Consider the following 13,343-nt stretch of genomic DNA (forward strand, 5'->3'; position numbering starts at 1 on the left):
CCTTTCAAAGAAAAACGATTGACGTCGACTGGTGGTATATGTGCCACCAACCAGAAAGAGGGTCGGTAAGGGTCCGTCCAACCAGAGCGAGTGGAACTGAGGTGGGCTGCGACTTATGGGCTGGGATAACTTGTCGCTGCGCTCTTCCTTCTGGTCTCTCGGGCGCTCAGTCGGGTGGAGTCAGTATTTCAGTTTCTGTGTGTCCTGCGGAGGATTTAGAAAATCACATTTTTGTAGTTTACCGTGTTACATATCGAAATACGAAAGTAGTGAATTAGACAGTCGAAATGACGACGACAAAAACATTTCAAGGGATGGATCCCGGTGCGAAAAGCAGTTCCAGGTAAAAATGAAATCCGAAAAATCTTCATGGACAAACAAAAGAAAATGGGATCCACTTACCAGCCAGTATTGGAAGCTAACCGTCCAGTTGTTGGGCGGGTTATTTTTCCTGATTTAGCTAAATTGTATTAATGGCACAATTTGTCAGTGTAATTAGCTGATATGATGGTGTGAAGAGGGCATTTGGGCTAGTAGCGGCATCAGCGACCTGGTTACTACTGCTAGCGATTCCATCTACCACACCAGAGGCCCGTGGCGTTAGTGGAAGTTGGGATTTAGCTTTGAAAATGAGCTGTTTAGTGTAAAGGACTTGGCATCAGGACACATTTAAACAGAATGGACAATTTGAGGACAACTTCGCTAATCACATAGCTATCTATAGTAGTTGTCTGTCTGGACTGCAACTTGTTTTGTTAACTTGTCTACTTCGCTAACTAGTGACTGATATGGATTGCTAGCTCACATTCTGGCTAACAGCAAGCTCAGCTGTCGCGTAACACTTTTATTTGCAAAAACAAGCACTTGCTCTTCGTTTGCAAGCTCCAAACCCTATAGTCTGTAGGCCTCTGGTGCCCCCAAACTGGGTAACTTGTTAGTTAGGTAGCTAGATTTGCCTACATGCCAAGTTTAGCTCCTTTTATGGATGTTTCTAAGAATACGGCTGACCCAAACAATTTATTAGGAGTTAATTAAATCCTTTTAAAATATTTATTGTCTACGTTTTGAGGACTTATTTGAGGCCAAGGGTCTGCACGCATTCAACTTTGTTTCACTGCCAGAAAAACTGATGCACCGCGTGCATTCATGCTATAGTATGGGACCTCCTGCCTTTGCGGCGGCTGGATGTCATGGGGAAGAAAAATAGTCCGTTTTATCAACCCGTGTTGCGTTTCGGGCAGGCCGGACAATAGGCTATTTCGTTGTTAACCCAAAACGTGAGCTGTAACACCGTTTTGGGCTGGATAGTTTTGCTACAAGTAGTCCAACGGTGAAATCATAACCATTATTTCCGGTATTTGTATTCCAGCTAGCTACGCTGTCGACTAATTGGTGGCTAATGCGGGTTTTACTTGGGTGGGGGGGCTTAGCTAAGCCTGCAAATCTTTGCTCGGTTCATCCTTGCTTTAGCCATCTTGGTCGGCCCTACTGCTGACCAGTCTAGAAATGCAGGCTTTCCCGACAGCAGCAATCCAACTTTGGCAGCCTTTGGTAATAGCAGATAAGGTCATCAAAGGCTTTCAATATATGTGACAGCATCAGGCTCGCTATCTTTTCAATCAATCTAACGTTACTGTTGCACAACTGTCGAGTTGTCCCACTTTTCTAACCACAGTGCCTCTCACAGGAAATATTTGCCGTTTCATTGTTGGGTGGGGTCTCATATAGCCTTTTCTCTTTTCAGCCTAGTGGAAAGCATGAGCTCATCTTAGCTATCACACAAGGGTTAACAAGTCTGCTTTGGACATGAACTAATCGTGGCATACATACAGCACCAGCAATAACCAAATCCAGTTCTTTCATCTCGCCACTGTCTTGTTTTTTTTTACCCCATGGTGGGAGGACAGTTGATTTTTGTATCCCGTCTGCCTTTGGACAGCTGCCTGGTGTCAGCTGGTGCATTCAGCAGTCTGGAGCTGAATAGAGGGGAGGAGGGGTTGGGGAATGGCTCTGCAAACGCATCAATTCCTCCACCCGACTGTCCTTAGTCAAGGGGGAAAAAGGCTTTCCTTCTCATTCTTGTGACCCTTCTGTTCGCTAGGAGGAAAGAATGTCGGTTTGGAAGTGGGCTTTGTGGGCTGTGGTTATCCTCTCTTGCCTTTTTGCTATTCAGATCACATATTAAGTCTATCTGATGTTTTCTTTTACCTTGACATTGTTCCATGTGCTTAAGCGCAGGCCATGTCCAACCATGATCTAGCTTAGATTTCTCCAATCAAATGTTGGAACGGCTATGCTGTGTGGAATGATAGCCATCCCATGTGTAACTGCTGCGGAATTTCTGCCGAGCTCAAATCAGCGACTGGCTAGCCTGGCAGATTGCAGGCGCGTGGAGTCAGCTGTAGCCAGGAGAGATTGTGAGTATCCCTCGGTCTGACAGCTGGGGCTTAGGGAGTGGACCCTACTGTGAATGGAGAGAAAGAGGGGACTGGAGCAATGAGGTGTCTGTGTGGCCTCAGAGCAATATGTTTGTATTTGTTGTGTAATGATTTCAGCAGTGCTGCCGCTGATCACTAGTGTGTGACGTGGTCTTTGTGTATTTAGCATGTCCTGGGAGGGGGGGTGTCAGTTCAATAGTGTGTGTGGCAGTCAGTCAAATGACAGTCCTGACCCTCCCTTTGTTGTCCTGCAGGGTGCTGCGGCCGCCGGGCGGGGCCTCCAACATATCGTTCGGCACAGACGAAACCCCCCCTGTACGCAAGAACAAAATGGGCTCCAACATTTTCCTAGAGCCCGACGATCCCCACGCCCATCGGAGGAGCAACCCACCCGGTACTTCCTAGCTACTCACATTGGTTCAGAACCAGTGTACGCACACATCCAACAAACATCCACTGGGGCAGGGTACAAAAATGTGGCATGGCAAAAGAATACCCACACACATTGAGTGCTCGAACAATGGGCCCAAAATGAGAATCATGCTGACAAAGACCCTTTGGGGTAAATCTATGTGGGCATTCATTCAATCAGTGTCCAGACTCCAGTCAATCACGTTGGATAATGTGCATAGTGTACTGTTTTTCCACCTGACCTACATAGACTGACTTGTTGATGGGGGAGCCACCTCTGTCTGTCAGGCTGGATCTGGCTGACCCTCCCTGGCTCTAGTAGTGTACACCTACACATGTAAAAGAAGGGTGTGGTAGGAACTGATCTCACATGTTTTAACAATCGCATCACCTCAATGTAGTAATCCATTTACTGTTGTAGTGGCGTATCTGTGCCCACGCATGAAGTGTGGAGAATGTGGTGTGTGTGTTAACTGTAACCTCTGACCTTCGGAGCCGACAGCTGCATGCAGTGTTCACACACTGCCTTCCTGCTATTCCACATTGTCTCAGGCTAGGTTCAAGTTCAGTTCAGACAAACGACCGGTGTCATGGTATGCACATTTCAATGGATACACCTGGATTATTTGGTTAGGTTGGCTTCAGTGCCGTCTCGTCTGGAAGTTGAGTACTTGGTCTAGGCTAGCCTATATTTAATTAAAATTGCATTAGTCGATATATTTCCATGAATATACATGGATTTTCTGGTGTGTTTAGGTCGGGATATTCTTGGATTGCATGCACTGTTTTCTCTGTTAGTAGGCTATATGATGTTGTCTTAGGCTGCTGTTTGCCTAATGACATCACAATCTGGAAATGTAGAAGATAGCCAACAATGTATCGTTGTTTCTTTGGTCTTCAACTTCAAGGATAGTCACGGGAGGTCACTAATCTTGATGTTAGAATGCATGACCATGCATGAATATATACTTAAAGGAGTAGTTCACTATTTTACAACTTTGTTAGATGGTTCCTCACCCTGAAAGTAGTCTGGGCCTAGACAAAAACATCAATCTGTTGTTCAGTTTTCTTTACAGCCACTACAAACTTCAGCTAACCTCAGCCACTACAAAATGTCAAAATCACCTGAATTCAAATCAACTCCATATTTTGTTTGATGTTACCTAAAGGTGATTTGGCCTTTTTAAAAAAAATAGAATTATAGAAACGTGCTCGCATGCCCCCATCACTTCCATTGCTTGTGTCAGTCTAAAGAACTGAACCATGAATTAGTTTCTCCTGGCTCATAGACTACTTTCAGAGTGAGGAACAATCTATCGTCAAGTTGTAAAATGGTGAACTAGTCCTCAACATGTATGATCATACTTACTTTACACAACCATAATGACATATTTGGTTGTGAAGTTCCACCCACTTGGTGTAGTAGAATTATATGTAGCATTGTGGTATTTAAATTCAGCCGTTGGCCTCTGCTTACATTGCTTTTGCCATAGCCTTTTCTGGTGATGCCCGGTTAAACTCACCATGGCCTCGAGATGATCTTTAGTGGGTTTTATTCAGGGGCCAACTCCCAGCCCCACACAAGCCATTCTGCAGTCAGAGCAGTACCGTAGGCCATCATTGTAAATAAGAATTTGTTCTTAACTGACTTGCCTCGTTAAATAAAGTACTGAGCTTCATAACAAGCCACTGAACCAGTGTGACTTATCTCTGCCTGTTTATCTTTTAGCCTCAGAAATGGGAACTGTGACGCACATATTGGAATTACACTCCATAAAAAATAATCCGGGTGAAGATTTGGTCATGAAGTACTTCCTACATAATGGCCAAAAATCCAGTTGTTTCAGCTTAACATTGTACAGCTATCTGTAGGTCTATATCAATCTGAATGTTTAATTGAAATGTAATGGCACTATAGTCAATTAAAGCATCACTTATTGGCCATGTCCACGGTTTATGTCCCATTACCAAGGCTAATGTAAAAGCAGTAAAGCAGTCATTCAGCAGGGCCTGATAAACCGATGCAGAGCCATAATAAAGGAAACCTTGTTGAGTCACTGTGCCACTACTTCACAATGCTTTCTCCTCTCACTTCATTAACAAGCAGTGATATATTGACCAAGAATCATCCCTTTGTCTGGCGTTTGTTCCTTCTAGTCATAGATGTCAGGTAGACCAATCTGTTGACTTCCCATTGTTTCTGCTCTACAGTTGTTGCTCAGTGGGAGTTTGTATGGGACTGTAGCCTAGCTTAAATGTTGGCCAAAATGCCTTTTCGCTGAGTGGGGTATGTGGGTTAGCCTATGAGTTTTGGCTCAGCATTTGTCTGGATTAGCCTACATCCACTGGCTTGCTTTGCTGCTTGGTCTGTTGGTATCTGTCTGAGACTGATAGGTAGGCCATCGGATTTGTTTGCATTAGTGGTTGTCTGCATTTTCTCATGTCATCTTGGCAAATAGTTCCTAGCAGTATTATGCTCAGTAAAAACATTGCCATACTACATGTTAGTCACTCAGTTCCACTAAAACAGGAATGCACCACAAATCAAGATGGTAAAGCAAACTATTACCAGCCTTCCACACCAGTCTTTAATCCATTTAGACCCATTCAACCAAATTGTAAAATCCGGCCAGTGAATACGTTTGTTTTGATCAATGAAATATAAAGTGGAAACAAACCGTAAAGAAACTGTAATGTTTTTATTAGCACTTCTAGCATTGACACTCCATTAACTATCATTAGGCCTAACACTAGTCCCTATCACTGACCTAAACCCTTCTCTCAGAGAGCTACTGTGTATGCAGGCTATTACTCCAACCCTGTTGTGTTACTCAACTGAGTCAGTTCATCAAGGTCCTGGTCAGCAGCTAATTAGTAGAATCAGGTGTGCTGGAAAACCTACAGGAGGTAGCTCTCCTGGAGGAGGTCTGCTTTACAGAACTCTAGTAGTGAGGTCATCTCCTTCTGACTCATTTGTGAACTGAGTCCTCACTTATTAACTGGGTGTTTCTCTCCGTAGGCGGGACGGCCAAGGGTACTCTGTGCGGAGAACCATCCGCCCCCCTTAGACGGTGCCAGCAGCCGCTCCTCTTCCCTAAAAACAATGAGACAGACGAGGTCATCACCTCCATCAACGTTCCTTTAGGGGTAAGGGTGAGGGGTCACTGACATTGACATATGTCGGCCATTGTTTTATTCATAGATGTAATGTGTGTGTTTTCCACTGGTAAGACACTTGACTTGGTTTCTACAAGTCTGCTGTCATGGATGGTTTTCAGTGATTCTCAGTCCTGTGTTTTTGAACTGACTTAAATGCTGTTGATGTAGTAAAATGACTCAGCCAAAATAAAGTAAAATGCTGACTGTTATTATTCTCCATCTGACAGGTTGAGGAGTGCCAGCAGGCAAACAATGGTAAGTATCTCTGGTTCCATTTCGAATGTCAGTATTTTAATATATGGTATTTATGTACAGTACCAGTCAAAAGTTTGGACACCTATTCATTCAAGGATTTTCTTTATTTTGACTATTTTCTACATTGTAGAATAATAGGGAACACATCAAAACTGTGAAATAACACATATGGAATCATGTAGTAACCAAACATGTGTTAAACAAATATATTTAATATTTGAGATTCTTCAAAGTAGACACTCTTGGCATTCTCTCAACCAGCTTCATGAGGTAGTCACCTGGAATGCATTTCAATTAACAGGTGTGCCTTTCTATGAGTTATTTTGTGGAATTTCTTTCCTTAATGTGTTTGAGCCAATCAGTTGTGTTGTGACAAGGTAGGGGTGGTATACAGAAGATGGCCCTATTTGGTAAAATACCAAGTCCATATTATGACAAGAACAGCTCAAATAAGCAAAGAGAAACGACAGTCTATTACTTTGACTGACTTTCATGTGTTAATCTGGAAAATTAAGAGCTTTTAAAGTTTATTCGAGTGCAGTCGCAAAAACAATGAAGTGCTATGATGAAACTGTCTCATGAGAACCGCCACAGGAAATGAAGACCCAGAGTTACCTCTGCTGCAGAGGATAAGTTCATAAGAGTTACCAGCCTCAGAAAATGCAGCCGGAATAAATGCTTCAGAGTTCGATTAACAGACACATCTCAACATCAACTGTTCAGAGGAGACTGCGTGAATAAGGCCTTCATGGTCGAATTGCTGCATAGAAACACCTACTAAATGACACCAATAAGAGACTTACTTGGGCCAAGAATCAGGAGCAATGCATATTGGACCAGTGGAAGTCTGTCCTTTCGTCTGATGAGTCTAGATTTTACATTTTTGGTTCCAAACACCGTGCCTTTGTGAGACGCAGAGTAGGTGAACAGAGTATCTCCGCATGTGTGGCTCACAGCATGAAGCGTGGAGGCGCTTTGCTGCTGACACGGTCTGATTTTATTTAAAATTCAAGACACACTTAATCAGCATAGCTACCACAGCATTCTGCAGCAATACGCCATCCCATCTGGTTTGACCTTAGTGGGACTATCATTTATTTTTCAACAGGACAATAACCCAACACACCTCCAGGCTGTGTAAGGGCTATTTGACCAAGAAGGAGAGTGATGGAGCGTTGTATCAGATGACCTGGCCTCCACAATCACTTGACCTCAACCCAATTGAGATGGTTTGGGATGAGTTGGACTGCGGAGTGAAGGAAAAGCAGCCTACAAGTGCTGAGCAGATGTGGGAACTCCTTCAAAACGGTTGGGGAAAGCATACCGGGTGAAGCTGGTTGAGAGAATGTCAAGTGTACAAAGCTGTCAAGGCAAAGGGTTGCTACTTTGAAGTATCTAAAACTCAGCAAAAAAGAATCATCCTCTCACTGTCAACGCGTTTTATTTTCAGCAAGCTTAACATGTAAATATTTGTATGAACATAAGATTCAACAACTGAGACACAAACTGAACAAGTTCCACAGACATGTGACTAACCTAAATTGAATAATGTGTCCCTGAAATAAAGGGGGCGTCAAAAGTAACTGTCAGTATCTGGTGTGGCCACCAGCTGCATAAAGTACTGCAGTGCATCTCCTCATGGACTGCATCAGATTTGCCCGTTCTTGCTGTGAGATGTTACCCCACTCTTCCACCAAGGCACCTGCAAGTTCCTGGACATTTCTGGGGGGAATGACCCTAGCCCTCACCCTCCGATCCAATAGGTCCCAGACGTGCTCAATGGGATTGAGATCCGGGCTCTTCGCTGGCCATGGCAGGACACTAACATTCCGGTCTTGCAGTAAATAACGCACAGAATGAGCAGTATGGCTGGTGGCCTTGTCATGCTGGAGGGTCATGTCAGGATGAGCCTGCAGGAAGGGTACCACGTGAGGGAGGAGGATGTCTTCCCTGTAATGCACAGCGTTGAGATTGCCTGCAATGACGACAAGCTCAGTCCGAGGATGCTGTGACACACCGTCCCAGACCATGACTGACTCTCCACCTCCAAATCGATCCCGCTCCAGAGTACAGGCCTCGGTGTAGTGCTCATTCCTTCGACGATAAACGCAAATCCGACCATCACCCCTGGTGAGACAAAACCGCAGCTCGTCAGTGAAGAGCGCTTTTTGCCAGTCCTGTCTGATCCAGCGACGGTGGGTTTGTACCCATAGGTGACATTGTTGCCGGTGATGTCTGGTGAGGACCTGCCTTACAGCAGGCCTACAAGCGCTCAGTACAGCCTCTCTCAGCCTATTGCGGACAGTCTGAGCACTGATGGAGGGATTGTGCGTTCCTGGTGTAACTCGGGCAGTTGTTGCCATCCTGTACCTGTCCCGCAGGTGTGATGTTCAGATTTACAGATCCTGTGCAGGTATTGTTACACGTGGTTTGCCACTGCGAGGACGTTCAGCTGTCCGTACGTCTCCCTGTAGCGCTGTCTTAGGCGTCACAGTACGAACATTGCCATTTATTGCCCTGGCCACATCTGCAGGCCACATGCCTCCTTGCAGCATGCCTACGGCACTATCACGCAGATGAGCAGTGACCCTGGCCATCTTTCTTTTGGTGTTTTTCCAGAATCAGTAGAAAGGCCTCTTTAGTGTCCTAAGCTTTCATAACTGTGACCTTAATTTCTTTCCGTATGTAAGCTGTTAGTGTTTTAACAGACGTTCCACAGGTGCATGTTCATGAATTGTTAATGGTTCATTGAACAAGCATGGGAAAGTGTTGTAACCCTTTACAATTAAGATCTGTGAAGTTATTTGGATTTTTACGAATTATTTTTGAAATACAGGGTCTTGAAAAATATACTTTTTAACTACATGATTTCATATGCCATTTAATATTTTGTCTTTACCATTACTATTTACTTTACTATAGTGAAAATAAAGGAACCCTTGAATGAGTAGGTGTGTTCAAACCTTTGACTGCTACTAAAATCATTTAGTTTCCAATGATGAATCTCATTGAAGTCTTTTTGAAGAGGCGCCACTTAAAAGAAGTCCCTACCAGACTGGAAGGAAAGATTCCACATTCCTCGTTCTCTCAGCTGTCTGTAAACAGCAGTGCATGACTCCCATTAGTTATGAATGGCATCATGGTCGACCGTGGCAGTTCTGATAATTCCACCCTTCCAGCCTTTTTTAAACGTGGCCTTTGTTTTCAACAATGACATTTGTCATACCTGGGAAGTTTGTCCTGACCTTGTTGATCTAACCAGGAGAAACTCTGGTGTCCCAGTTATACAACACATGACTCATAGAGCGCTTTTATTAAGGCTTTTTATTTGTAGGGAACACCTTGTAGTCAACTCAATCAGATTCTCTTTGATCCAGTTGTGTCCTTTCATAATGTCTGTGGTCAGTCATCTGTTCTGTAATGATATAATGCTGTTCCTATGACGAGCAAGGCTATTTATTAACTTCCAGGTGCTGCAAACATTAGTGTGTTCTTGGATAATGGAGGGTTAAGGCTTCACACATCATCTTGGTGCATTTAAAAATAGATACTACATCCGTTCCGCTGTTATGGTCTTGTCTAAGCACTGTAGACTGGGGCTTGAAGTGGTACTGGACTGGCAGCAGACCCTGGGAGGATCTTGTCTGGTCCCCCCAAGTGTTTGACTGACAGATGTTGATGCCTCATAGAGGATTGTTGAGTTCAATTTATTGCATCTGCTTTGATTTGAGTTATGCTAGTACATTTATGCACATTTTTCTGAATCTATCCCCTGCTATTGTTCATCTATCATTTGGAAAGTGGTAGCAGGACCCATCAGGTTGTCCTTGCTACAACCAAAGTGCTACTGTTATCAGATATACTATCAATTCAAGGTTTGGATGATATTTACACTGAACATAAATATAAATGCAACATGTCAACTGTTTGTTTCATGACCTGAAATATAAAATCCCAGAAGTGTTCCATATGAAGAAATATCTTACTTCTCTCATTGTGAACAAATTGGTTTACATCCCTTATTGTGAGCATTTCTCCTTTGACGAGAACCCATCCACCTGACAGGTGTAGCATATCAAGAAGCTGATTTAAACAGAATGCTCATTACACAGGTGCACCTTGTGCTGGGGACAGTAAAAGGCGAGTTTTGTCACTATGCCCCAGATGTCTCAAGTTGAGGCAGCTTGCAATTGGCATGCTGACTGCAGGAATCTCCACTAGAGCTGTAGCCAGATAATTTAATGGTAATTTCTCTACCATAAGCCACCTCCAATGTCATTTTAGGGAATGTAGCAGTATGTCCAACCACTGAGCATGTGTATGGTGTCTTGTGGGCAAGTGGTTTGCTAAATGTCAAGGTTGTGAACAATGTGCCCCATTTGTGGTGGCGAGGTTGTTATAGGCAGATAAGCTAAGGACAATGAACACAATTGCATTTTACTGATGGTAATTGTAATGCTTCGATGGCAAGATCCCAAGGCCCATTTCTTTTGAAGGTATCTGTGACCAACAGATGCATATCTGTATTCCCAGTTGTGAGATCCATAGATTAGGGCCTAAATAATAGATTTCAATTGACTGATTTTGGGTCATATGAAATGTAACTCAGTATATTCTTTACAATTGTTTCATGCAGCATTTTTAATATTTTTGTTGAAGATATAAGTGTTTAAGTGCTGTGCCTCTCTCCACTCTAGCATGGCTAGATCATAGGCTGTGTTTACACAGGCAGCCCAATACTGATTTTATTCATTTTTTTATTACCACAATTGTCCTTTTTGAGCAATCAGATCCGCTCTCTTGCCAATAATTGGGCCAAAGATCAGTTCGGTTGCCTGTGTAAACGCAACCTAAGTCATATCAGATCTCTGATCAGTGGGCCAGGTAGTGATGACCCTGATAGTGTCGTCTCCTCTGTGTTGTGTGGTAAAGGAGACTGCCCCGAGGAACCTGAAGAGAAGGAGCAGAAGGAGGAGGCACCACAGCCCTCTGCCCCCTCGGGAGTTGCCGCCAACGCAGCCGCCCCCTCCGGCCGAAGAAACCCCCCAGGGGGCATGTCCAGCCTCATCCTGGGTTGAGGTCTGGTTTTGTTGGAACGTTTTTATTTTTGAAAGAATTGCCCCCATTTCCCCCTTCCCCACCTCAGTCCCACTGTTCTTCTCCACTGTCTGATACAATCCACCACGTCCCCTCTGAGCCATGGAATTTGCCCCCCTACCTGCCAACCCCCTCATGTTTTTACTTTTTTTCTAATTCAAGAGAACCGTTGACAGAAGCACTTTATGTATCTCTTTTTCCCCTCCCCCATGTCAGTCCATTCTGTAGTGTGCCTATATTGCGCCTGATGGAAAAGGCATGTTTTTGCTTGTCTCATTCTCACCCTGTTGTAAATGGTAAAGAAAAGTATTCAAAAAAGATTTGATGCGTAAATTTCTAAATACAATAAAGATTGATATGAATTTGTTCATTTTGCTCCTGGTTTTATTTTTATTGGAGGAAATATGTATTTTATGTGGCTCTCAAATGTTTTTAGTTATGCATGTTATACCACACGGATAATTTACTGTAAGCCAACTATTTGAAGCCATAAGTGAAAGATCTGAGTAACGGTTTGGTCAGCCTGTTTTTTACAGATAAATCCCATTTTTACATGTTAAGACACTTCCAAAGCACTTTAAATAATGTCTGGACACATGGTGGAGCTGATACTGTCTGGAACACATTGATTTGGTGGTAGGGAGGGAATGACTTCTGCCACCTGGACCCAAAGTGAAAGTATTTTCCTTCCCACTGCAGGGAACAGTCATTTTCTTATGAGGCTGAACTATAGGGAGATTGGAATCAAAGTGAAAGTATTTTCTTAGCTTGTGAGATTTGCCACCTGGACTGGACTATAGGGAGATTGGAATCAAATTGTAAGTATTTTGTTTATTGCTGTTGTAATTTTTGGTCGTAACTGAACAGTCTAGAAAAACGCATGACACACCCACATGTTTGTAGAGGTGTTGACTAACAGTAAAATCACACTATGCTCCCAACAATTGAATGGGTAAACCTAAGAACAATTGTCTCGGCAATGCAGTGATTATTATTTTTTTTAACTCTATTCCCAATCTTATCTAGATCTCTAATGTCGTTTTCGGCATTGTTGATTAGTGCCCGTAAGTAAGATTTTCACCGTTAGTCGACAAGTATTATTTGACAAATTAGATTTTTGCTAAAACGTTGGTGGGTTAGGTTTACTCTTTAAATTGTTGGGAGTGTATATAGTGTGAGACTTTATTTTTTGTACATTGACCTTGCTCGCTTAGTAAGCACAAATGGCATGTTGAGTCCATGCTTGTATTAGTCAATGCATATTATTCAGGCTATCCACAGTTGCTCTCAGATTTTAATTTGGCTCAACCACTGATTGTTGTCAGGTGTGAACCTTTTCCTGTGGAGAGACCACTGTTTCTCAGAACCCCTGTTTTTCTACTAAGGAGAAAGGCCCTAACATGGCATTGGTCTTCAGCTTGTCCACTCTCATGTTTCTCCTCATCACTGGGATGGAGACATCCAAAAGTAAGGCATTATGCAGGCACAATTTGTAATACTTTTGCCAACACCATAACTTCCAAAATGCTCACAACGAATGGTCTAGGAGTTTTGTTTTATCCAAACTACACTTGTCAGATGTAACATTTGTCAAATGTAACATTTTCTGTACTACAGTCCTGAAGCAGGTCATCCAGGTGGACTCTGGGAAGGATGCAGTGCTTAGAGTGCTCTGTGAACTTCAATGGGAAATCTCCTGGTAATGTAAACATAGAGCTGGTCGTGTGGCGGAGGTTGGACTAGAATGGTCTTCACAAAGGTGAACCTGTGTTCAAATACAACTTATCCAATCAACAATCCTCCAATCCCAGGATGCAGCTGAACCCAAAATATCAGCTTTCCATACCACCTGCCAATGAGAAAGACAAAGTTGTGTCCCTGTTGGTCAAAGAAACCCAGACTGAAGACGAGGGTCCGTATAGGTGTGTGGTGAACACTGACAGTGGAGTCACAAATTGTAACTTCATGCTGAATGTCACAGGT

The 13,343-nt window shown here is 43.3% G+C and overlaps 2 protein-coding genes across 5 annotated transcripts in view; both read left to right on the forward strand.

Moving 5' to 3' along the window:
• The first annotated feature begins 130 nt into the window (after positions 1–130).
• LOC135564708 (jupiter microtubule associated homolog 1-like) lies at positions 131–11,728 on the forward strand. Its single transcript, XM_065010488.1, has 5 exons — positions 131–343; positions 2,693–2,832; positions 5,869–5,996; positions 6,236–6,263; positions 11,196–11,728. Exons 1-5 carry the CDS (start codon positions 288–290, stop codon positions 11,339–11,341), a joined length of 498 nt encoding a protein of 165 aa, XP_064866560.1. The 5' UTR covers positions 131–287; the 3' UTR covers positions 11,342–11,728.
• A 360-nt stretch (positions 11,729–12,088) lies between these two features.
• The window catches only part of LOC115128088 (uncharacterized), a 93,622-nt gene continuing 92,367 nt past the window's right edge, over positions 12,089–13,343 (forward strand). For 3 of the 4 annotated variants that reach the window (XM_065010501.1, XM_065010503.1, XM_065010504.1), the window contains exons 1-4: positions 12,089–12,178; positions 12,686–12,827; positions 12,978–13,059; positions 13,172–13,341. In XM_065010501.1, coding sequence (XP_064866573.1) covers positions 12,761–12,827; positions 12,978–13,059; positions 13,172–13,341 — 319 coding nt within the window. In that variant the 5' untranslated portion in view covers positions 12,089–12,178; positions 12,686–12,760. The remainder of the gene's footprint in view (positions 12,179–12,685; positions 12,828–12,977; positions 13,060–13,171; positions 13,342–13,343) is intronic. The other variant, XM_065010502.1, reaches the window with a different exon arrangement.

This window comes from Oncorhynchus nerka, linkage group LG26 (assembly GCF_034236695.1).
Source record: "Oncorhynchus nerka isolate Pitt River linkage group LG26, Oner_Uvic_2.0, whole genome shotgun sequence".
NCBI lineage: Eukaryota > Metazoa > Chordata > Actinopteri > Salmoniformes > Salmonidae > Oncorhynchus > Oncorhynchus nerka.